General features: G+C 34.2%; 1 protein-coding gene across 6 annotated transcripts in view; it reads right to left on the reverse strand.

Moving 5' to 3' along the window:
- Positions 1-25,111, reverse strand: part of LOC128205862 (phosphatidate phosphatase LPIN3-like) — a 31,730-nt gene extending 6,619 nt beyond the window's left edge. The window contains exons 1-14 of one of the 6 annotated variants that reach the window (XM_052907881.1): positions 24,976-25,111; positions 15,792-16,148; positions 13,461-13,559; positions 10,581-11,257; positions 10,068-10,255; positions 9,467-9,617; positions 8,520-8,898; positions 7,711-7,893; positions 5,039-5,139; positions 4,638-4,779; positions 3,772-3,920; positions 2,887-3,126; positions 2,275-2,389; positions 844-947 (exon numbers count right to left, since the gene is read on the reverse strand). In XM_052907881.1, coding sequence (XP_052763841.1) covers positions 844-947; positions 2,275-2,389; positions 2,887-3,126; positions 3,772-3,920; positions 4,638-4,779; positions 5,039-5,139; positions 7,711-7,893; positions 8,520-8,898; positions 9,467-9,617; positions 10,068-10,255; positions 10,581-11,257; positions 13,461-13,559; positions 15,792-15,980 — 2,717 coding nt within the window. In that variant the 5' untranslated portion in view covers positions 15,981-16,148; positions 24,976-25,111. Of the gene's footprint in view, positions 1-843; positions 948-2,274; positions 2,390-2,886; positions 3,127-3,771; positions 3,921-4,637; positions 4,780-5,038; positions 5,140-7,710; positions 7,894-8,519; positions 8,899-9,466; positions 9,618-10,052; positions 10,256-10,580; positions 11,258-13,460; positions 13,560-15,791; positions 16,149-17,423; positions 17,531-18,980; positions 19,005-19,587; positions 19,717-24,971 lie in introns of those variants that run through there. The other 5 variants (XM_052907876.1, XM_052907877.1, XM_052907879.1 and 2 more) reach the window with 5 other exon arrangements.
- Between the last annotated feature and the right edge of the window lie 640 nt (positions 25,112-25,751).

The following is a 25,751-nucleotide window of genomic DNA, read 5'->3' on the forward strand; positions in this document are numbered from 1 at the left end:
AATACATTTGGTTCGGGTTACCCGATCCTACCTACGGAATAGGCGCCGACCCTAACGTTTTTATAGTCAGTTTGAAAAAAAAATGAAAAACTAAAAAAAACAAAAAAAACAAATTTTTCTTTCCTTTTTTTTTTGCTTTTAAATATGTAGTTTAAAACCTTAATTGCTTATATAGAAGATAACTTTAACACCATTCTACAATGATGAAAATGACATTCTTATATAAAGCCCAATAAAAAAATAAAAAAATAAATAAATAAAAAAATAAATAAAAAAAGCCTACCTACCCTACCTATGTTTGAAAAGGATGTAACCCTAACCAAACATTTTTTTTTAGGCCTATGCAGTGTTCTTAACAACGTTTGAGATGACTGTTTTAGATGAACATGTTTTATTTGAATAGATTAACACATCGTGAAATAGTTTGAGTTTAAACTTTAACAATGATGTCGTTAATAACGTTGTTTACTTTAACTAAGTCCTGAATTGTCAGCCCATTGTTAAGAAAAACATTTATACTATGAACCGGACCTCAACTGTGTTTGATAGACAGTGTCGCAGAGCAAACACCAATGCTCGTCAGGGAATATTTTGCAGCCAAAAAAAGGCATGACAACACTTATTCAAGTTAAATCATATACAGTCAGACCTCGTTTGCTCGAACTCCAACGGACCGGCGAAAATACATCGAGCCTTGGACAATTTGAGCCAAGCGGGAATGCTTACGTTCAGCATAAAGGAACCTGTCCTTACATTCACTTCGAGCAATCAAGAAATTTGAGCCAAGTAATTCGAGCCAACGGGTTTAGACTGTATATTTTTCATATGTTACGGATAACTTACGAGGTTTGGAAGGTGAGGGAGAGCTCATGTTTCAGCTCGCCAGAGGGATTGATGGTGAAGATTCGGAATATAGGAATCTTTATCTCCTTATATGCTATCACGTCCTGGAAGAAGAATGAAATAACATAATTGTGATAAAAACAAAACAGAACATTTATTTACCCGGAGGTCATAGACCCACGAGGCTGAATATCATACAAAGACGTGATGGAGCATAAGTTGTTCAGAACGAAAAAGAGTGAACACAAATGCTTGTCTGTGGATTTTCAGTCAAAAAGGGGCATAACTCAAAACAACTAAAGCCGGAGTAATGGGCTCTTCTGCTCACGTGCATGGTGTCTCTGACAACATGTGCACTAAGTTTCATTCAAATATATAACAAGTTTATGTCCAAGGTTAAGGCTTTTGCATGCCGCAGCGGCTGACAACAGAGCAAATACTACCACAATAACTATTAAGAACTAAATGGTTACTTACTTACTGTCAAACTTATTTTAATGTTTACCTACAACTACAGTGATAATGCCCACGTTAAAGCTTTTCAGAGTCTGGTGATGCGTAACCCTTAGCGAACTATTATTATTCAGTTCACTCAAATATGGAGCAAAATAAAAAAAAATATGACTAAGATAATTTCAATTTATGACTAAAATCAACTTAAGACCTTTACTGAAACAAGCCTCTGAACTTCATCACCTCAAACATAGGCAAGTTATTCCACCTTGATCATTCTTGTTCAGATTGAATAGGCATCGCTGGCTCATAAGAATTGATCATCATGCCGAGATATTTTTTTTTTATATCAACACTTTACTGCACTGGTATTAATAGAGTTCACCATGTTTCATAACACAATCCATGTCTTTCTGAAACAGCTGTTTTTCATGCAATGGTTTAATTACTACTACCACCTTCACAGCTATTATAGGTAACAGGTTTCTGTAACAGCCACTGTTTGTGTCACACATGAGTCACAAGGTTGAAAAACAGGCATCAAATCGGATTAATCATTATCTGCACAATATATTTTTGAAACTTATCCATTAAAAGCAGGAATTCTGAGGAGTTTTCAACTCTCAATTTTGAAACTTTATTCCAGGAATTCTGAGCAAATTCTTTTCCAACTCTCATTTTTGAAACTTAATTCATAAAATGCAGGAATTCTGAGCAATTTCTTCCCCAACTCTCATTTTTGAACTTAATTCATAAAAAATCAGGGATTCTATGTGTAAAATAGAAGCATTTGAATTCAATTCTTTAATCCACGCCATATAATGGAAGTCAGAGTTAATAAGACTTATTGTTTGCATTCATCATAACACATATGTCTCGTTAGTGGACTTGTTATGCCAACTGTCAGACTTATGACATAAAATAAAAAATCAATTTTTGGCCTAGAAATCCTAGAATGCCATAAATGATGATACTTACATTAACTTTATTGCCGAACCCTGCATAGAAGGGGCGTGTGTTAGCTGGGAACAGTGACCCAATGTCAGACAGGCAGCTGATCTTGAACTCTTCTGGCTTCCTCTCAATCACCTCTCTAGAAAAACAAGTACAAGTATTCGGTAAAGAAATGATTTAACATTACAGTCTATAGGTCAGTGCAGTATCATTGTTAAATTCTCTGCCACAGCCAGTGGAGGCATTGTTTCAATTTTTCATTCTAGCGTTTATTGCAAATACTGTTTCAAGCTCATAGAATATAAAAGATTACAATTTTCATTCACATTCTGATGTTTATCAACATACATAGCTGTTATATATACATAATAATCATTGTTTTCAATTTGATGAATAAATTCTTAGTTTAAGATAAATATTTTAGCTCCTTTCTGACAATAGTTACATCATGACACCTTGGTATGATTCACCTATGAGTTTATGTCATGGGTGGTGCCCTTGAGAAACCAATAGCATTTGCCCCTGGTGGGGATAGTATCCACCACCACAAGAGTGAATGAAAGGTGGATACCCATACCATTAGACCATCTCGCCCCCTCCCCCCAAAAAGATCGAATGATTGATCAATACACATACTTGTGAAAAGCACTTATTAGCGACGTTGGAGAGAGGAGCAAAGGTCCTGGGGGTAAAGTCATCTCCCCTTGCTTAATGTTCTGTAGGAGATCCTTGGTGAGTTTTGATTGGCCGATGGCACGCGCAGAGAGGTAGAGAAACTTGTAGCCGTTTCCCGCTATCCGGCTGTAAAGCTGGGCCACGCCTGATTGCGACCAGTCACGTCCAACTACTGGTAAGATCTGACCTAATACGTCTGACCTGAAAAGACAATGAAAGGGTTAGAGTTCGCAAAACTTGTCTGACCCTCTAGCCTATGGTCCTCATTATGGGGCAAATAAAAAGGGTCCTCCCCCCATCAAAAAAATAAAAATAATAATAAGTTTAGGTAAGGTCAAAAGTGACAATTATAAGCAATGTCTGGATTTATTAACCTTTTCTTATTCTATTCTTCACCGATTGTTTAGAATAAGTTGTTAACGTCATCATTGTTAACACCATCATTGTTAACTTTGAAATCTTACTGCTCTGGATGTTGAAGGGATTCACTTATGATCTGCAGTATTTCTTACATAATTTGAAACCATTTATTTCTGGGCTATTCCAGTAAAACATATAACCCACGGGGGGAAGGCAATTATTTAAATAGTATAAGGTGAGGTGTCTTCTTTTGTTCATTTGGACCCCAAAAGGGTAAATTCACTTCTGTAGGGGGGGGGGTGTATTTTAAAATGCCTTCCCCCCGGGGGTTATATGTTTTAATGGAATAGTCCTCAGCTGTACCTGTTTTGTTTTTGTTTTTTCTTAACAATCAGCCAAATGTCTTCAAACTTCCACAACATTAACTTCATTTTGGTAAAAAGTCTAAACTGTATTTTTTTTAAACTATTTTAATTAAGCACTTACTTGGTTATGGTTCCATCAATGTCTGAAACAATGAGTTTATCATCCCATCTCCACAGGTAGATATTGGATGTACATCGCTTTGTCCCCTGGAACTGCGTCGTCACCGAGTACGTCACCTCATTCTGACCCGGCTTCAAATTCAACTGTCGCTGAAAAATGTTAAGGTCATTGTGTAAGATTTGTTAAATAGAGCTTTGCCTGTGGTGGTAAAAGACACCACCTCAAATTTCTAAGACAAATGAGTACCCATCGCCATTTTTACGATAATTTTTTTTTTTGTCACTGAGAACAAACATGGTGGCAGATGATTTCAACAGATTTTTAATGTGTCATATTAGAGGTTTTCAGTTTTATTTTTTTTTATTTTTCTCACATTTTTATTTGCGTCCTATCTATGATAGCCTCTTATTTAGTATCTATTTTAGCATCCCATCTATGATAACATCCTATACACAGTGATTTTTGGTAACAAGTGTCCTAAAAGAGCAAGGACACGGGGCCATAATTAAGAACTGTCTCAAGTCTGTGTTTAGACACAAGTTTCTCAAATTACATTGAAGAAGGCTTAAACTAGGCCTTTAAAAGAATAAAATCCCATAAAAGCAGGTATAAATCAAGTTTAATCGTTAAAAAGAACTATCACAGACGGTGGTGGTTAGTCTCAGAGACTATCAATTGGATACAACAGAGATTGTAATGAAACAATTTCCCCAAATCTACCATCGAGTCATTAAACAAACAATTATATATCAGAGATTTATCTGTGACCTTCTGTTATTGACAGCAAACAGCAATCATTGTTTAAATTACTGGCAATACTTTTGGTCAGGGTCATGAAATTGAAGTCCTTATAGAATATTACTTACAATCTGGTCTGATGACAGCCTTAGTGTTCTCCTGTAAATCTTTTTCCTGGTGAGTCGCTTGTTTTTTTTCGGTTCATTGGTACGGTCGGACCCCTCCGTATCGCCCTCACTGGAGGAATGGTCGCAACCAATCACTGTCAACCTGCAATATCAAATAAAAGATAAACAACCAAATTAAATTAAGTGTATCATCCAATAACTAATATGTTCATACCCAATGCATACTATTATGCTCTGCTTCAGTGAGGACCATGGGACATTTCGCTAGGAAAATCTTGCAACCATGAGTAATTAATGAAGCAGTTTCATTGGTGCCAAATTGGACAACTGATGCAAAGAAAATAGCTGGTCCTCATAATCTTTTAACTGATAACTACCAATAATCTTTGTTTATAGTTAACCTGTCTATATCCTTCATTTTTTTCGGACTCTCCGTGACACTGGATTTTGGGCTCGATGTCAGTGTGTCTCCGACCAAACTGGCTGGCTCCCCCATTTGTGCCTGATGGATAAAATAATGGGTTACATTGACAGATTTATTTCAACACAAAATATAAAATTTACATGGTGTTTTAAAATGAAGACATACAGTTGTAAAACAATATGTATGAATTAATAAAGCCGTAAAACAATGATGGGCCGATTGTTCAGAACTTTGTTAAAATTAACAACGCTGTTAACCTCACCCTTGTTAACTTTTCAAATCATTACTGCTCTGGAAGTCTAATGGATACACTTTTGCACTGATGTGTTTCTAATAACATTTGATTGAGATAACAAGTTCAGTCGTACTTCTTTATATTTAAGTATGTTTGCACATCATCATATAGTTAATGTTTAAGTGTTAACAACGATGAAGTTAATTATGTTGTTAACAAAGTTTTTTAACAAAAGGTCCAATGAATACATAGCCTGACTTGTGCTTAAGGCCTCCAAAGGCACCGATGTACAATATTTTATGCCTAGTGGCCATCATATAAGGGTTTGATGTGTCCAAAAAAAGATGAAGTTAAATTATTCCATAACAAATACATGCTTGACAAGCCTTGAAAGATAGCAAAATTTGTCACATCCGATTTCAGTTGTAATATAGAACAACAAGAGCCGTTGTAAGACAGCGCGCTCGCCTACGCCGCTTTGACTTAGAATACAATAATGATGTAATAATACTAATTTTGGTCTCTTTATGTCAAACCTAACTAAAATTATTCGATACATAAGGTGACTTTGATGCTGCCCTTCCACCAGCCTGCCCAAACAATGACGCAAGTCATTCAGATAACTTGATTTCCCATTATGAAAATGTGGTTAAGAATATACAAATATGCCTTTCCAAGAAAATTAAAAAAAAAAAAAAAAAAAAAATCAAGGGCCATTATTTGTATTTAGGCTTAAAACGGAGTTATGATCTTGTTGTAAGATGGTCATGAAAATATTTGAATTTTATTAAGTGCATTTAATGAACGGTATCGAAGTTTTTTGAATTAAAATCCCAACTTGCCCTTAACTTTTACTTGCCTAAAACTTTAACCTAAGTCAATCAGGGGCCATAACTTGTATTAAGGAAATGGAGTTATGTAACATCATTGGGTGATGGTCCTGAACAATTGTGTGAAGTATTAAGACAATTGAATGAAGGGTATAGAAGTTATTAAACAATATCCTAACCTGCCCTAAAACTTTAACCTAAGTTCCATAGTCAATCAGGGGCCATAATTTGTATAAAAGATAATATGGAGTTATCTAACCTCATTATGTGATTGCTCTGAACATCTGTGTGAAGTATTTAGTCAATTGAAAGAATGGTATTGGAGTTTTAAGTGAAAATCCCAACTTGCCCTAAAACTTTAACCTGCCCTAAAGCTTTAACCTAAGTCAATCAGGGGCCATAACTTGTATTTAGGATAATATGGAGTTATGTAACCTCATTGTGTGATGGTCCTGAACAACTGTGTGAAGCATTAAGTCAAATGAACAAAGGATATAGAAGTTATTAATAAATATTCCAACTTGCCCTAAAACTTTAACCTAAGTTCCATAGTCAATCAGAGGCCATAATCTGTGTAAAGAATAACATGGAGTTATCTAACCTCATCATGTGATGGCCCTGAACAACTGCGTGAAGTATTAAGTCAATTGAATGCAGGGTATTGGACTTATAAGTGAAAAGCTCAACTTGCCCTAAAACTTTAACCGGACACCGACACCGACGCCGACGCTGGGGCAAGTAGTATAGCCCACCTATTCTTCGAATAGTCCAGCTAAAAATATTAACTCCAATAGCTTTATTGATAGCATATTTTCAGCTTTATTGGTAGCATATTATCTGCTTTATTGATAGCATATTTTCAGTCATATTTTTGGCATACATAAGTAATTAGCAATCAAGACTTATATTTATCTCGATCACAAAGGGTTCAATAAAATGACATTCTTATTTGTAGATGTATCCTATACATCTATGAAATATGATTTATATGAACATTTTAGCAGTTTTTTTTAACCATTTAGGATTTCCCTTCTGCTCAAAACATTCATCACAATTCTCAGCTGAAACATGTTATAGCTATAATCCAGTCACATGGATTAAAGTAGCTTTTAAATGAAAAATACAAAAAAAAGGGGGACTAGTATATAACTGTAATCTATAATCATTGTTAATCTATTTTACAAAGGTAGTGGGACAAACTCTAAGTCCATTAAATGAATCAATCTTGATAGAATCGGTCAAAATTAGGACAAGCTCGCAAGGCCTGCACCGGTAAATTGCATTCCTGTTGCACTCAAATTCTGGGTTTTATACAGCAGGGCTTGTTCAAAAATGTATATGAATAAGGGCTTGTTGATCTAAGACGACTAGAAGACTCATTCCGATGACTGTAGCATGGTTTTAAACTACCAACAGCAGGGCATAAAACACAACAAGAACAGCTTAATGACTAGCAACCTTACTCAATGTGCCCAGGCCAGAAACCTCAGACCCCTTTGTGAGAGGCATGTGTGGTAACCACATTTTCTTAACCGGACATTGTCAAAATTTGAACTTTCAAAAATAAATATTTAAACAAATTACCTGAGACATAATTGGCTTATGCTCCAACACGTCTGCCTCAATGGATGTCATGGTAATACTGCTGGATGAGTGGCTCGCTGAGGTAACGGGCTCTGTCTTTGGGCGACTCCAGGAAAACCAAGAGTAGCCCTTTTTTTCCTTCTTCTTTGGCATATGCTGGATGACTAGAGACTTCAATGGTGCCTGGAGCATTTGCGTGTAAAATAATAATTCATGTATTGTGCCCTTCAGGGCTTCTAAAAAACAAAAATTTGCCGGTCCGGACAGATTTCACCAAGTCGGACCCATTTCAGTAAAAGAAGTTCGATTTTTTTTTTATAAATAATTTTGGAGTCCACAGGATTTCATAATTTAGAAGCCCTTGTACATTTACGACAGCATTTAATGTATATATCAATAAAGGTGATTTTTTACTGTAAAATAATCAATCATGTAACTTGCATGTATATTTATGACAGCGATTTAAGAATGAAATGAGGATGGATTTTTAATGGTTTATTATATTTGGCTGAAAAAAATGTCTTAGACCAAATATTCCCCTAACAAATTTATTTGAAATAATAAACATTTTTTATGCATTTTGGAATTATGGATAACATGATTCAGGGTTAGCTTATCACAATCAAATAAATTCACCCAGGAAAGGTCACACACAACCATTTCACTCAATCTAGACAGTCCCACATTCATCAAGCAGAGTTATTTTACTAAATCTAAAATCTATCATTCTAATAATTGTTTAATTATTGTTATCATATATACCGAATTGATTTACATTATAAAGTAAAATGAAAATCACACTTTCTTACATCCGGCATATTTTTCTGGAAGACGATCTTTGCCATTATGAGCGGTGCAGCGGTTTGCCAGTTATAATATTGATCTTCGATCTTCACAACGAGATCTGGGTAACTCAACATAGCCGGATTATCGCACAGATCCTCGAACGTTACGATCTTTGACATGAACTTGGTCAGAGACATTGGCTCGTGATCTGCGAGGCCCCCACAGAGGGACAGGGAATAGGGTCCGAGGGAGCGAATCTCGGAGGGTAAGATGTGGTTGCCTGCAGGGCCTCCGACTGCACCCTCTACAGAGTGGGGGGACTGTGGGAGAGAGGCTCCTCGACCCGACTCAACATCCTCGTCTTTCTCCTTTTCAATGGATTTGAAGTGGGAGTTAGAGAACCTGCAAAAAAGGCCAAGAATAATTGTAACATATATGTTTTCATCTAATTGCATTAATACATGTTAAATGCAAACACAACTTTTAAAGATACACTTAAATCTTTATTCGAAACATTCAACCATCATCCATGTCCAATTTATTTCGAAGGGGGAGAACTCCAGTAAGAACTTCTGAAACAAAATCAAAGGACTAAGGACTTATCAGTACAATTTTTTTTTAAATTTAACTCTTAAATACAGGTTTCCATAAACCTTTGCTTTGATTCTTAACCATTGAATGAAATTGAGAACTTTATAAAAGAACCTTCACCCTGTCTTTTTTAAAGAATTTTTCTCCAGTCTTTAATTAAATAGGCTATCTAGTGGTATAGGTATCTAGTGGTATAGGTGTCCACCTCTCACCCAAGAGGTTGTGGGTTCAATACCTACCAGAGCTATTTTCTCATGGTCTCTTAAAATGGACACAAGTACTGCTTTCTTCCCAGGAAACTGGAGGCACTGGAGAGGGATTCTATGAGCTTTTGCCACAACTGAACTTAAACAAATTAGTCTAAATATAATAATCTTACCTCTTAGGAAAATACAGTTTAGCCGTCTCCTCATCCATATTGTTCAAGTTGAGATCGTCTAGGTAAATTCCCTCGGCCTCAGGTTTGTGACGGACATTTTTGGTCTTACGCATAAAGTGGAACAGGCCCCCTGACTGTTTGTTCTTATCATCTGTAAAGAATCAAATAGGAACAGATGTATGTAATTGTAATCTAAAATTAAATTATATAATGTAGTCTGACAAAAGTTCCAAAACACAGTATTGGAAAGGAAGGAAAATTGTAAAAAGAATAAAGAAATAACATAAAATATTACCATTTTTGCACAGATCTTAAAATGCATCAACTTTAATTTCTACGCTTTGTTACCAAAAACAAAAAAATCAGTTGAAAAGAGGAAGATTATCACGTCTGAGTAGACTATCTCCTATCAAAACGCATATCTTACACTTTTTTTCTTTAAAATGGAAATTCCACGCCAAAATTGACAGTCTTTTTAGTAACTCTTCAGAATCATTTATTAATTGTATAAATTGAACTTAAATTTTTAAATCTCTTTACCTATCATTTTAATATAATGCATGCATTTTTAATGTTTTGTCCATACTCTTAAGGCCCCTACCGGCCGTCCTGGGGGACAGTTCCGAATCCTCCTCATTGATCGTCGGTGAAGTTTTCCGCGGCATATCCCCCCACTCCCACAGTGTGTCATCTTCTGCTCCCACGATTAATCGATCTTGTTGTTCCAATGATTTTTGTCGATCAACCTCGGTATCTGACTTCGGTGTGTGGGGACGTGAATTTATGGGACTAAATTATTTGGAGAGAAAATCAGAAAAATAATTTATAAAGTTATAGAAAAACTTGGATTTGCGTTGTTTGTTGTTTGCATTCACTGTGTATTTTATGTACATCTACAAGCATAGTGAAGGTGGCAGTTTTATCACCTTACCATTACATACATCAGACAGGTACTGTTTACAACCTTTAAAGCCGCACAAATTGACAGGTTACAATGTTACAAAAATGTTGTTTATAAAAATCTAAATTCACTTGGCTTCGTCAGTGAAAATGAATGTTGATTTTTAATTTAGCAATGCAAGATTATTCATTTTTGCTAAATACTAGTACTTACCTAGCTAAAGGAGACAGATCAGTGTCACTGAAGGGGTGATTGTTCAGATACTGGAAGCCCTCGTGAGCGCTCGCCCACTCATGCGTACGATCAAACTTGTTTTCCTCAACCACAGGCAGACTAATCGACTTGGACAAAGACCCGCTCGACATGTTCGAGGTCAGACGACTGAGCTCTTCATCAGTGGAGAATCCCTCCATATCGAATATTTCTTCATTCTCAAAGTCATCTTCAACATGAGGGGGTGCGTTGCTAGTGGAAGTTTCTTGTTTGTTGCTATTCAACTTATTTCTCCGTTTTCTTCGCCTTTTTCTTCTACCCTTCACCAGCTCGCCTTGTTCATTTTCGACCCTGATGTCAACATCAGCATCTCTGGAATGCTCACTCCTCACAGAATCTAAATGCTCTCTGCCTATCACCCCAACCCCTTTATTGGAATCGGAGCTTACTGTTACATTGATACCACTGTCGTTCCCAACAGCTTCAATATCGACCTGGATATTTACTTGATTCTCTGTGACCTTGACCTCTGTGAATGTCGTGACCTCCAAACCCTGACCTTCAACCCCAGTCTGTGTCTTTATCATGGCTGCTTGCTCTTTCAGCTGCCTGACCCCTTGCTCCATAAGGTCAGAGTCGGAGGGGAAAGGGGAGGTCGCAAGGTATTCTGGGAGTTCCTGGAACAGTCATAAAAAATAAATTTACATGTGTACTTATACTGGATTGGCCATTGACATTAAGGATCCTTGCATAATAACTACTTGAAAATGAAAAGCTCTTTACGCCTTGCTTTATTCAGTCAACCAGTTAACGTACGAAATTGTAACAAAAATTATTGACATTTTAATATTGTTTTACTTTGAAATTATTTGAAAAAGCAAACACATATTTGATGATACATTATGTTCATTGTACTTACATAAAATTATTCTACAAGTACACAAGTCTAAGTAGTACATACATGAAACATGATTATTATATATGTTTTAATACCAGCCGTTATATAGTTGTAATAAGGATTTGTTCGTAATAATTCTTCTTTCGATTAACATTTGCTACTATTTTTGTTACTGTAAAATATCTCAACTAGTTAAAAAACATATATACACCGCCAAGCAAGTGTTAAATAATGGAAATTATCATGGACTATCATAGTCTACTTCATTGATGTACATATGTGTGATGTTATGTGTGGAAATAAACTTGTGTTCTGTTCCGTATAAAGGGTTTCAAAGCAATGAGGTATCTTAAAAAATTACTTAAACAGTAATAAAATATGCCCAAAATGCACTATTTCGGACTAGATATTGTTAATTTTTTCTTAGAGGAGTACCGCAAAACACCCCTACCAAAACTATAAACCAAATAAATTTCCGTCAGTGGGAGGAAAGCAAATTAAAAGGTTATGCCCCTACATTGAATCCTGGATCTGCCCCTAATTCAGGACAGACTACTGAAGTGAATTTATATCATTTTCACCCATTATCTCATCTGGACCTAAAATCTCCTGGAGCGTCCCATACAAATTACATACAAAATCTTAAACAAAATGTCAAACCTATCATATATTAGATCTGACATTCATTGAACCCAATAATCTTCCCAAATAACCCAGCCACAATGTTATGTATACAATCAGATTTTGCCTTTCCCCTATAGATCAACTAAGCCTTCAATAACTATTAGCCTATACACATTGAATGTACAGTAAACCTCATAACATTTTAAAGTATTGAATAAGGCATTGTTAACATTACAGACTACAAATATTTGGCCATTATCCAAATCAAATGTTTTGTCAAGTTGACATACTTTTAATTTCAGGTTTATTGCACACTTTGCCAATTTATTTCATTGTGTTTGTATTTTTGTTAACACAGTTGTCAAGTTGATATAGATAACCTATGTGTCAACTCAACAAATGCAGACATGACTTTTTACAATTTAATTTGTACACAGAAAAACACATTTTGAAATCACAGAAAAAGAGGTTATCTGTATAAATGTCTGTCCTAGAAAAGTTAAGGTCAGGCCAGTCACTTGAGTATCATATTAAGTTCACTTCGGACTCCACACACTTAACCCAGCCTAACTGCACTTAAACCCTACTGGGTTCATACCCTGATAATGACATCAATCTGACACGCAACTCATTCCTTTTACAAACAAGCAATTTGAAATTGTGCCCAAAACAAAACTGAGTATCATGTTAAGTTCATGTTAAGTTCATGGGTATTTTGAATCAAACAACAATTTCAAGATCGTGACCAAAATCAAAACTACCAAAATACATGTAGTTCATGTTTTGTCTTTTAAACAGTTAAGTTCACAGGCCTGGCTCTGACAAAATAATTCAAAATACCAAAAATATTTACTAATTTTGTCATCACAGAAAAAAACAAGGTTATCTATAGCATGTCTGTCCTACATAAGGTCAGGCCACCCCCTGAGTATCATTTTCAGTTCACTGGTATTATCAAACAATTCAAGATAACGCCTAGAAACTAAACAATCAAAATACATGTAGACAGACTGACTTTGATAAACATAAATTTACTTACACTAGCAATTATCTATAAAGGTAATGTAAGTGCGGACACCATGAACGTGTTTCACTATTCTGGACAACAAAATTTAATATAGGTTAGAATTAATATTCAGTAATTTCTTCATGAATACTGGTAAGTACCATAACCTAAAAAAAAAAACTACATGTAAATATTGTCTATACATTTTTTTTTTAAAGAATAAGATGACTTTCAGACATTTTAACCGTCCAATGACAGTCCATTATGTTAAATGAAAACGTCCCCACACCAGTATTATGCTGGCTAATGCCTAGAAAATGCTGAAGGTCTCTACTGCCTGACAAGCTTTTACCTCAGTGTCATCCTCAAGCTCCTCAACGAAGAAGGCCTCCCCCGTATCCCCGAGTTTCATCTGAACATCGATAGTCTCCCCATTCACCTCAATGTCCACCTGGAATATGGCAATGCATACACATACAACAAGAGAACTTCATACATAGAGACAAAACCTGTTGACTCGATAACGCTTGGCTCGATTTCCTTGTTAGCTCAAACTCCAGATGAAAAGGACCAATATTTTTTAAATTGTGGAAGCATTTTTGCTTAGCTCGATATTGGCGAGGTAACTCGAGCCAACAAATTTTGACTGTATACCAACAGTGACACTCGTATGTTGTTGTTGTTCAAGTCAAGCAAAGAGCACATAATTCAACAATAACTATATCCAGAGCTATGACCCTTGCTACACTCTGGGAACAACAATGGAATTTTTTAAAAAGTTAGAACAATAATAAATTCAATGAAAATGAAGTACATGTATTTCAGTTTATTATATCAATTTACCAATAAGATACTTAATTAAGGGAAATGATTAAAGCTAGGAAATGACTTAAGATGATTTATGAGTACCAAACCAGGAATAGGATGATAGTTACTCAGAATACTTGAAAATGAACTGTATTCAACCTGTACTTGTACAAAAAATGATTCAGCTATCTAGTGTCACGCAAATGTATACATGGCTATGGGCCAATTGTTAAGAACTTTGTCAAAGTGAGAAAAAAATATTAATGACTTTATTGTTAACTTATAAATGTGTAATATTTGATGATGTCTTCACATAAAAGTTATATATACAATACAGCTAAAACATTTGTCTCAAATTTTGTAAGAAATACTGCAGATCACAAGTTTAACCATTCAAATGCCAGGGCATTAACAATTTGAAAGTTAAAAACGATGACGATTAAGCTGCACTCCCACAGATAGACTGTTATGACAATTTTTTAATTTTTATCTTGAAATGAGCCATCTTTGCATAAATATCTGGAAACCATTGATATAAGATTGCTGACAAAAGATCAGATTGCAGTTTTCATATACTTTCATATAATGTGGGTTAAATTTAACAGCTCTGAACAAATCGGACGTGCTAATCATCACATACCAGATATATACATTAGTTATGAATAGAAAGAATGATAATTTTATATCAATCAAAAGATTGTCAAGGTCAAGGAAGTTAAAGTAAAATGATGTCTGTCAATGTTAAAGTGATCCATTAAATGTCAATATCGAAAATCACTTTCATTTATTTAATTTTGAGAACTAAGTTTGGAAATAAATGCTTTATTTGCAGCTTTTGACAGTTATAAGCAAATGTGTAGATTTTTCCATTAACATTGTTCAAGTGAAAATAACATGACCAGATAACATATGAGCCGCATCGCGCGGTTTTGGGCCATGGGACATAAATATTAAAAATGAAATAATCATTAATAAAAACATGCCAAAAATAATGATTTTTCTATGTTAATCAATTTCTTCCAAACTTCTTTCTTTTTAAGCTTTGTCATTGGTGCGTCATTTTCTCCACAATTTATGACCATTGGTTTACTCATGTTTCCATAGCAACCATGGATTTCGTCCCGACATATTTTGCCTGCATTAATAGTCTGTGTTTAAAACTGCCAAATGTATTAAAAATACAAAACTTATACATTATTTTTATCTTCATTTATGGTCATTGAAGATTCTATGATAAGAAAATATTTTAAATTATAAGCTAAATTTGATATTGATACGTTAATTTTGCACGTCATTTGAATAAAGTGCTTTCGTAACTACGTCATTTGAATGACGTCAAATTTAGTATTCAAAATGTGCAATACATGGTCTTACTTGTAAGCACGTATCTTACGCAATTTAAGTGATATCATCATGAAATTTTCAGAATATCTTCCTGAAATATAATTTCATTCAAATACCTTAAAACATTGTAATAGCAAATATATGTCCGAAGGCCCAAAATCGCGCGACGCGGCTCATATTATATAATGCACCAGTCAATTGTAACCACTGCCCCCCCAGGTCCAAGGGTATACCGGGGATAGCCGGGGAAAAGGGCTGTGTTTTTACTTTCCAGGTGTCCCCGCAGGACTGGGTGACCGCGGTGGTTTTGTCATAGCGCCAAATTTAGCGGAGATTTGGCCTTATATAGAGTCTCTGGGGTGCGGGGGCATTTGGCCGGGGTTTAACCATCAGTTCGTCCCCGCAGGGCGGGGATTTTACCCGGGGTTTGCTGGACCGAAAGTCAAAGTCCTGGCTATTCCCCGGACCTGGTGGGCGTGGTTACAATTGACTGGTGCATAATGACATGATAAATGTGAGTGTAAAATCATACCACTTTCTCTCTGGAGCGGAGGACCCCCAACTTTCCGAATCGTACATGAAACGGTGACGACTTGTACGACCCATTTTCCTGTTCCACAATCAGTGTATCGATCGCGCCCGTAAGCGTTGCCGCATTAATCTCCTGGTAAAATCCCTTGACGTTTGAAAACAATTTACCGACATAGCTAAAATAGCTCATGTCCCTTCAAAACAGGCCTTAAAGATGAATCAGCAGGCTATAGGCTTGAAAGATGAGTGAAGCAGGGTTTAAAGATGAATCGGCAGGCTTTAGGCTTTAAAGATAAGTCCAGCAGGCTTTAAAGATGAATCGCCAGGCTTTCGTGGTCAAATCTAGTTTCATAAGAGCCTGCAAAACAAAGGAATGTTTTATTTATATATTCTATGAATTTAATAGTAGAACTCGTGTCACATGTAGTGGGTGACTATGTGAAAGTCTTGAGAGCTATTTTCAATGAATAATTGTGATAAACAATGAATAATGGTCACAAATCTAATGCATATAATTTTTCTAAAAGTGCATTCATCTAGTATCTACAAGTATAAAACTTCCAGTTTCATATAATGAAGGACATTTTCATTAAGAAAGATACAACATACAACAGACTTTCCTATTTACAAGTTTATCATAAGTAGGTTTCAGTTGTGAATAAGAAACTACGGCCAGCAACAGAAGATCAAAGTCATGAGCCAATATATCCTGACATAATGATCTACACTTTGCGCTTTCCTGGGGCTGTAGTCTTAAAGCACGTACATCTCCTTACTTAAGTCAATTGCTTAAAACTTTCATAGTCAAATTAAAAGAAATGTATTTATAAATGTTTTAAACATTAAAGAATTTTCTTTTCAATTTAAAAGTCGTTGAAAATAATGTATTTTGGAAATTCTTATGATTTTATTTCATATGACTTAAGACATACTAAAATTAGGTAAGTGACTTAAAAAGTTTTATGTATACTGCCCCTGGGCTGATAATTGTCAATCTTAAAATAAAGTGTGTGTGTGTGGGGGGGGGGGGGGTTAGGAGTTTAAGGGATACATGTCCAAAGCAGGGTAAATGGGGCTTAAACCCCTTTTGAAATTGTTCCCCAAATCATTTTAATTCATTTCAAGTCTGATTTTTACTGGCTGATGCAAAGGTCCGAGAAAAAAACTATCTTTAATTAAACAACAGTCCAATGGTCTGAAATTAAAACCTCTCAACCCTGAGTTCAGAAACTTTAGACCCCTGATTTTTATAGTGCTATTTAATTAAATCTCAAGAAGGCAATTAAATACAACTTAACTTTCTAGCATTTTTCAGATTTCTATTTAATACATTAGTTTGTCTGTTACAGTTTTGTTTTCACTTATTCCCCATAAGGAACATAATTATGAAGTAGATATACATTATGAGTAGTTACAATAAAAGAAATAAAAAATATATCAGTTTTTCAATGTTTAAATGTACAATAATATTAAGTTTCAAGTTTATTAAATATTACTCATGTCACAATTCATGAAAAAAAGAATTTCAATTTAAAACATATTGCACAATATTGAGAAGAGAACGGCAGTTTTTTATCAAATTAATTACATATATTATATCATAAATTGGGCACATTTATAAATGATCACATACCTTTAATCAGAATATAGTTTTGTCCAGTGTTTGAATTTACAATTTATAACTTATATAAGTTATAGGCCAAATTAACTTGCACTTACAACCGACAGATGCACTCCAAACAAAGAAACAGACTAGGAGTAAATATACACATTGAATCAACAGGTAAACAAATAATGGCTATAAATAGAACAATCAGCTGTTCGCTGTCAAAGTCATGTGACCCTAAGACCATCAACTGGTGATAACTTCACTCATGTACTTTTTCATACACAGAGTAGTGATTCATAAAAGACGATTGCGGGGGTTCTTTTCAATCAAAATAATTCTGTATAAATACTATGTATAAAAGTGGTGAACACTAGATCTATTTAATAATATTAAAATACAAATAAATATAACTATGCTCCCACTGCTTTCATTAAAATGACTCCCTCATGTTTTTGTAAAATGCACTTTATTGTATGACAAAATAAAGTATGGCAAACTGTCATAAGGAGTGTTAAAACTAAGATCCTGACAGCTGGAACCCTTCAACAATTTATATATTGTCTTTGAAGACCATGATTTAATATTAACACCATTCAACAAAAGGCTTAGAGGTTAAGTTATCCTTAAGTATGTGTAGGCGTCCTGTTCGCACGATTTTTGTTGTCAGTTTTCTAATTTTTCATTGACTGTACCAGCGTCGGTTCAAACCCCACTAAAACCATAAATTTTTTAAAGATGCACTCTTACTCACAACTAAGATTTACCACAATTAATAAAATTGTTTTGATATTCCAAAAAGGATGAATAAATGTCGAAAATAATGGTTTTTATGAAGGAAACCGAGTTTAATTTGAAAGATAGGTGCAGAAAACATGATATTTCTACCTTATAAGACTGTTGTAGATCACAGTAAATCTTTTAGCATTCACCAATCATTTAATATTTTTGCGTTTTCAGCTATATTAAAAACAAGGTTACAATCTTGTTATCAGTAATTAATATTTTCCATAAATGTATTATTTAGTTAGTAGTTCAAGATGCATCACTCAAAATGTATGTTTGTTATACATGCGTATGTATTAATTTTGAGTAAGAGTGTCACTTTAAACTTTGAATGCATTTTTTTCCTAAATTTCCGTATTAAAGAGTAAAATACATATGTAGTTATAATATGTTCAAAGATTCATTACCGGGAAAAATAGATTTGGTGCCCAAACATGTGTGAATCACTTTAATGATTTTTGGGGCTTGTATAACCTGGTTTAAACCATGCAAAAACTGTAACTCAACTGACTTAAGATTGATATTATTTTTTTTTCAATTACTTTTTTTTTCTAATTATAACACCACAGGAAATACTTCCAGGGAATAACTAGATGCCTGGAAATGCCAAACAGATGCCTGATTAATGATAACATCCAGTTATCCCATGTAGTTATTTAAGGATTGGCCAAAAACTCTGTGCTTTTAGAAAAAAGCAAAGAATGCAATTACATTTTAATTAGCTGGAAAAGTTCTTGGCCAATAATCACTATCAAAATGCTTTGTGTGAGTATCAATTTGTACTTAAACTTCTCTTACCAAGTTTTAAGGTTACAATCTATAATGATATCTCTTACGAATAACCTGTGCAGATTCCATAAAAACATCTCAAGTAATTTCCGAACTTGAAAAATTATCTCACTGGTCATGATATATTAAACAATGTAATAATATCTAAAAATACTTTATTTTTATCAATTGCATGTGATATTATTACTTCAATGTTAAAAACACCTGCTCTTTTTCGGAAAATTTGACTATGAAAATTTTAGAAAATTGACTAGTTCAGAAATGTTTTATGAATCATACCAGCCCATATTCTATAATAAGACACACATAAATATAAGCAAAAATAGAAAACTTGTTATGAATAAGATGTTTTGAAACATTTAAGAATTGGTAGTTCCACACGAGTATAAATTATACTGGGCCGCTTAAGTGAGTGAGAACCAGACTTGCAAAGTGTAAACAGGTCTTGAAGCTTAACTTAGCTTGAGATTTATTCCTAATATAAACTTGGCAGAATAAAAAAAGCATACACAGTTTGTAATTCAGTAAATTTACAATATCACTAATAAAAAATAAAACATTTTTAACTTTAACCAATACATATTTATTAAACTGAAAAATAAAATAGAAAACTTACTTTAACAACATAAGTCCTCAGACTACCTTTTTAAACTGAACCACTAACGATGATGAAACTATTGCAATTCAAAACGAAACAAACTGCCGTAACCAACACCGTAAAAAGGTTAATACAAGCTTACTAACATGGTGTGTACATAATATTATATTAAGGTTATACGGCTGTTATTGTGACTGAATTTGGATCAGTTGCAATTGTTATGAAAAATAAACTGGGTTAAGATAAGTGGTTGACTTGTGTTTATAACATTAATGGGGGAATTCGGTGAGAGATATTCGTTATTGACAAGTGCAAATACTTCAACTGACAAGGCCTCAAATGATGTACAAATTGTTAAACTCGGTCAACTCAAGTTTTGCCTTACTTAAAAAAGATGTAAACAAATAAAATTTGTTTTTATAGGTAGAAATTGGGGCATAATACTCTGCTATATTTACAGCAGACTGCATAGTTAATGTGATGTTGTATATATATATTAAACAAATGTTTTAGCCAGGTTTTAAATAGGGCAGCATGCTGTAGACATGGGGACATTGTGCTAAGGATGATAAGAGCACATTGTATGGGCTGTGAAGAACTTAATTATGATGAATTTGACAAAAAAAATGATAGAAACTCAGTGTTAAATTCAAGTCAGCTTTAGATTTACCCACAGGTGTTCGTCACATAGCCTGGATACAGTAATACATTCTTTTTTTAAATATTTTTTTTTTTATTTTTAATTTTTTTTTCATTTATTTATTTCGGTCAAGATAGTGAATACATGTCATTTAAAAAATTATTCCACAATTTTTCATGAAAGAAAATTAGTATAATATATAAATAAATATGAGTTTATATATAATACTAATTTTCTTTCATGAAAAATTGTGGAATAATTTTTTAAATGACATATATTCACTATTTTGACCAAAATAAATAATAATTAAAATTAAAAAAAAAAAATATTTTTTTTTTTATAAAAAACTGTATCCAGGCAATGTGACGAGCACCTTTGGATTTACCACTACCAGATACCTAAATGGCTTATGTTTATGATATATATATAAGAAATTATAAGCTTTTAAATGTAACAAAGGAAATAATTGATGAATTAAAGCATAGAATTCTTATAAGGTCGATGGCAGAAACATGCTGGTCTCCATGCAGACAGATTAGGGTGGTTCCAAAAATAGGTGTAGCACACTCCTATAACTATAAGAAAAAACTCTTACCCAAAACAATTATATGTTTATATATGATGTTACTGATGGCATACACAAGATTGCATTGTTATAAATATCAATCTGCAGATACGGATCCAGGACTTGGCATAACCATGCTTCTTATTATTGACACTCTTTTAGTACCTTAATTATCATGATGCAATAATATGCAGCAATCAAATAGTGGTGATCATACTATTGTTTGCAAGTAAACAGGCTCTTCCTTGCGTTATGCGGTATGAACACAATAGGACATGTGAACAAATTCAATGAAATTCCACTTTAATATAAATACATTTTTAAAAGAATAATCATTACGATTAAAAATTAGCAATATCTTCCTCAATTGAGCATTTTCTCTGAGAGAAGTGTAACCGACAACATCCGTTTGTATAAAAGAATAGCTGATTTTTTTAACGTAGTATATTTCTGTAAATCATTGGTTAAATGACGGCACCCTTAACCAATCAGAGCGCAATATTGATATAAACAATGATACCGTAAATGACTGGGTATTAGACGCCCTTTTTTCCCTCAGATTTCGATGCAAAAAAAATGCCTGCGTATAATACCCAGTAACAATTTTTTAAACTTTTTTTTCTGAGGTCGATTTCAAGCCGAGAGTTTTAGATTTATGTAGAAAGGGATGTTACTCGCGTCATATTGATCGAGTATATACGAGTTAAAACGGCAGTTGAAGATCGGGATACGGTATATCATAAGACGTTTATGATTTAAACAAAAATATTTTTCGATTAAAGTTATTCAATATTATTTTGAATAATAAATTGAATTGAACAATAATTAAACTTGCATATAAAAAATCAAAGTTGGGCAATGTCAACATATTTTTTGTCAGTTGTACGAGGTATGAAAAACTTGACTGCCTTTAACCTGTTTAACATACCAGTACTAAAAGCTGTTGCGATAATGGTCTTGTTTTTTCGCATTTTGTCACATTCTTTTCTGTAGGTGTTGACATTTTGAGAACAAACCCATACAATATAAGGTTTTTTGCATAACTTAACTTTTCATTCTTGACAGTTTATCATTGTATGGTTTTAAAGATAACCGTAGCCATTTTCACGAAAAAGATTTTTTTGTCACTGTCAACACAGGCCGAAAATGCCAGACAATTTGACATCTTTTCTATGCGTCTTTTAACCAAAAACATAGACGTTTTTTTTTCTTGGACTTTTCACAGATTTTTTTCCCTGCGTCTAATACCCCCTATCGTCTTATACCCAGTCGTTTACAGTATTATAACTCCTAATGCATGTTATACAATATGGATGTCAAGTTTTTTCTATAAAAAAGACTAGGCTAAGATGTAAATATTCACAATTGTGATGACATTTTGCACAAAATAGAAAATCATCTTGTACTGCCCTAACTGCAGCTTCAAACAGTCATTTTATATAAACCCTTCAGAGTTTTGCATGTGAGCCTTACCCTAATTGGTTGATAGAAGTGAAACCAAAATTGCAAAGTAATGTATGGACGCCTTGCAGCACTGTGAGTCCACAACCTTATAGTTGGTTTTATGTCACATGTGCAAGTGTATTTACCAAATCCTTGATGGTGGTAGTCAGATTATAGTTATACCTATGTTGCACTTCATTTGAAAAGTATTTATGGGGGAAGTTAAAAGTCACGCCCATTGAAACCTTCAAAAATTTAAATGCAACGTAACAGTAGTACACGAGAGAGCAATCATAATAATTCAACCCGCTTATGTTGACTAGAGCATGTGAATATGCCCAAGGGGTCATAAACGGCACATCCAAGCAATTTGTAGGTAACACCTAATTATATATGTTAAAGCTGAAATATAGTCATCATCTGTCCATCAATGTCAAAAAATGACAGGGGCTGAACGACCTTGTTACATTAATTAAGTTATTAACAGTATAGTCATTAGTGTGTACAAGCATAATAAATCCAGTCTGAGTTGTTATCTTGAAGAACTAACAAGTAAATACTAATTATCTCTGATGACTATTCATATTTTACAAACCTAAATATAGACGACAAAAAAGGCATACTGAGACTAAACAAGCTATGCTCCTGCATGAATGATATTTTCTGACATTTCCGTATGTATGGTCCTGTCATTTTTTATTTTAATTAGTATTTGGCTAGCATTTTTAACATGCATTATTTTCTGTATTTGAAAGCCACTGGAATGGGTACAGGGCCAATATCGACCCACTATTATATCATAGCCAGCAAAATGAGGCGTTTAATATGTTAAGACTGAAGCTTCACTCATGACATGACAATGCCATTCAGTTTAGTCACTAGAAACTTGCTTTAAAAGAGGAATTTAGAAGACTCAAACTGGCTGATTTTGGTGTGAGAATTGGAACTTAGGGTCGCCCAACAAATAGTTTCAAATAAGTAACTTATATTTAAACAGTAACCAAACCTAATATATTTCAGTTTCGCTAGTTACCTTATTCTTGCATTCACCCCTTGGGCACACAGCTAGGGGTTTTGCCATGTTTTTAAAACGACAGGGTGCCACTATTGGCACTAAAAAAAGACATAGTGCTAAGGGAGAAAAGGGCACACTGTTTTGGGCCGTGAAGAACTTGAACATAATGAATTAGACAGAAAATGTTAGAATTGTGTTTAATTGAAGTATAATATAAATACATGTATCAAATTTCAACTATATATCAAAACAAATAATTGTTTGACAGTGTTACACATGTAATTATATAAAGGCAGTAGGGTGCCCATGGTGGTCTCCATGAAGGCATAGGGGTTCTACCAAACGAAAACAGTGTTAAGCACCCTTCCATAACTGTTTAGCTAAAACTCTTATTTAGCAATACAAAAAGTACAAACAAACTTGGACATGAGGCTCCTGCAAGGAATCATACATTGAAACATCCTTCCCCTTCCAACATGTCTAGATACAAGAAATGATGCTGCAGGTAGGGTATAATTATATATCATGTGTTTTCCTTCCAGATTGAAAAATCTGACATGCTGGCATGTCTAAACGGTTGGATTTCTTTATTCAGACAGACACCAGATTCATATATGATTAAACTTTTGTGTAATATGGACCTAGAAAACAATGTTTGCTTCATTCAACCACAAAGTGTGTGCAACACTGAGCACTTGCATTAAGAGCAACGATAAATGGATGATGTCCTAATAATTCTGAAGTCTATGGTACCTTTTGCTTGACAGTCGTCATGGATACAGATAGTCCATATAAACAGTAGTCCAAATAATTGTATGTTGACGGATTTTTTTTTACAATTTTTGATATGGCAAATCCTTCATGTACAAATTGTTATGTACCAAAAGTGGGTAGTTGTTCCGATCGGGATTCCGGGTTAAAGCATATTGCGTCCATAAAATATCATAAAAACAAGAAATATTACTAGATAATGTTATTTTATATTAGTTCCATACACAAAAAATAAATATCCAATGAATAATTATAAGTTTGAAGGGGTTTTCTTCATTTCATGGTGGCTGAGTTATTACGATTGGGTCGAGTTGTTCCGCTGGGCATAATTGTTGTCTGTGACAGTCAAGTTTGGTTTAATTGGAAAGGTAGATTATGTTGTTAATGCTTGTTTTATGCAAAATAGCCATTTCAAACATAAAATTTTCACTTAATACAATTTCAATAGTTTTCAAACCAAACCAGTTTTTGCACAAACCCGTTTAGACATTAGGGATTGGAAAAATCCTGTGTAACACGTCTATTATTTTAGACTAAAATAAACAGCTGCTTCAAAGTCAGTGACCAATTTTGTTTTTGTGACTCAACCATATGTTAGGGGGAACAAAATGAATGTCCAAATGTCAAAAAGTTTCCTAAATGTGCATTATTCTTGCTAGGATACAGACTGCAAGATAATGCCTAATGGAAATGTATTGTCTACAGATCTTTTTGACATCTGACAATGCCATTTCCTGCAAGTTGTTTTGGCACTGACAGTACTACTGTACCTAAACAACATTGCTAGCAACATTGACAGGCCAGATAGATTTGAAAACTGCAGTTCTGACGTTTAGTCCAACTCAAATATAATTTAGTTCAGACATTATCTTATGACTTCACGACTCCAAGACTGGCAAGAGTCAATAAATTTCATTATGAAATTGAAAGGATACTGTACAAATTAAATAAACGAGAATTTCATTTACCTACCTTTCCAAATGCTTTTTCCAGAACTAATCTACACACTTTACCCTTCTTTGCTTCTTGGTACTCTTGTTCAAAAGTAATATAACTCATATATTTACAAAAATATTCCTTAGCACATACACACGAAAACATATGATTGTGACCCCGACTCAGCCGATGTCATGACGTCAGAGGTCACCGTACGAGTTTGGAATGCTTTCATTGGTAGTTAGTTGGTCGGCAGGTTTATCTGCATAATTTATTTACCGGTGTCAGGTGACTTCTTTTTCTCACGAGTAAATAGAATCAATAATAATTAATTCTGTATAGTGTCAGTAGATGTTTACAAAATAACCACTAACAGCTGGGACCAGTTATCGTACTCCCAGATAACATGAACTCTTTATGAATGTCCCTGCAAATGTTATAAATATCAAATAAATATCAAGGGTTCAAAAGAGGGGTCGAACTAAATTTTGTAAACCGGCTAAGTAAGCAACCTAGTTTTACATTACAGGTTTGTTTCCAGTACACTTTCTATTTCTGTTCTACAAGCCGGGACATCACCCAGGTTGTGACCTTCACCAGTCTGAAATGTGTGTCTGTGTGTCCCGTTTTCAGCCAATCAAAAAGGAGGTGTGTTAGCATAGATTGCGCTGACACGGTATTTATATATATATATATATATATATCTATTATACAATATACAGTACCAACGTACCTGTAATAGATTTACAGACTAATGATGTCTAGTGAATGCTGTTGTTTTTACAAGTTTATATAGGTGAATGGAAACGCAT

This window comes from Mya arenaria, chromosome 10 (genome assembly GCF_026914265.1).
Source record: "Mya arenaria isolate MELC-2E11 chromosome 10, ASM2691426v1".
NCBI lineage: Eukaryota > Metazoa > Mollusca > Bivalvia > Myida > Myidae > Mya > Mya arenaria.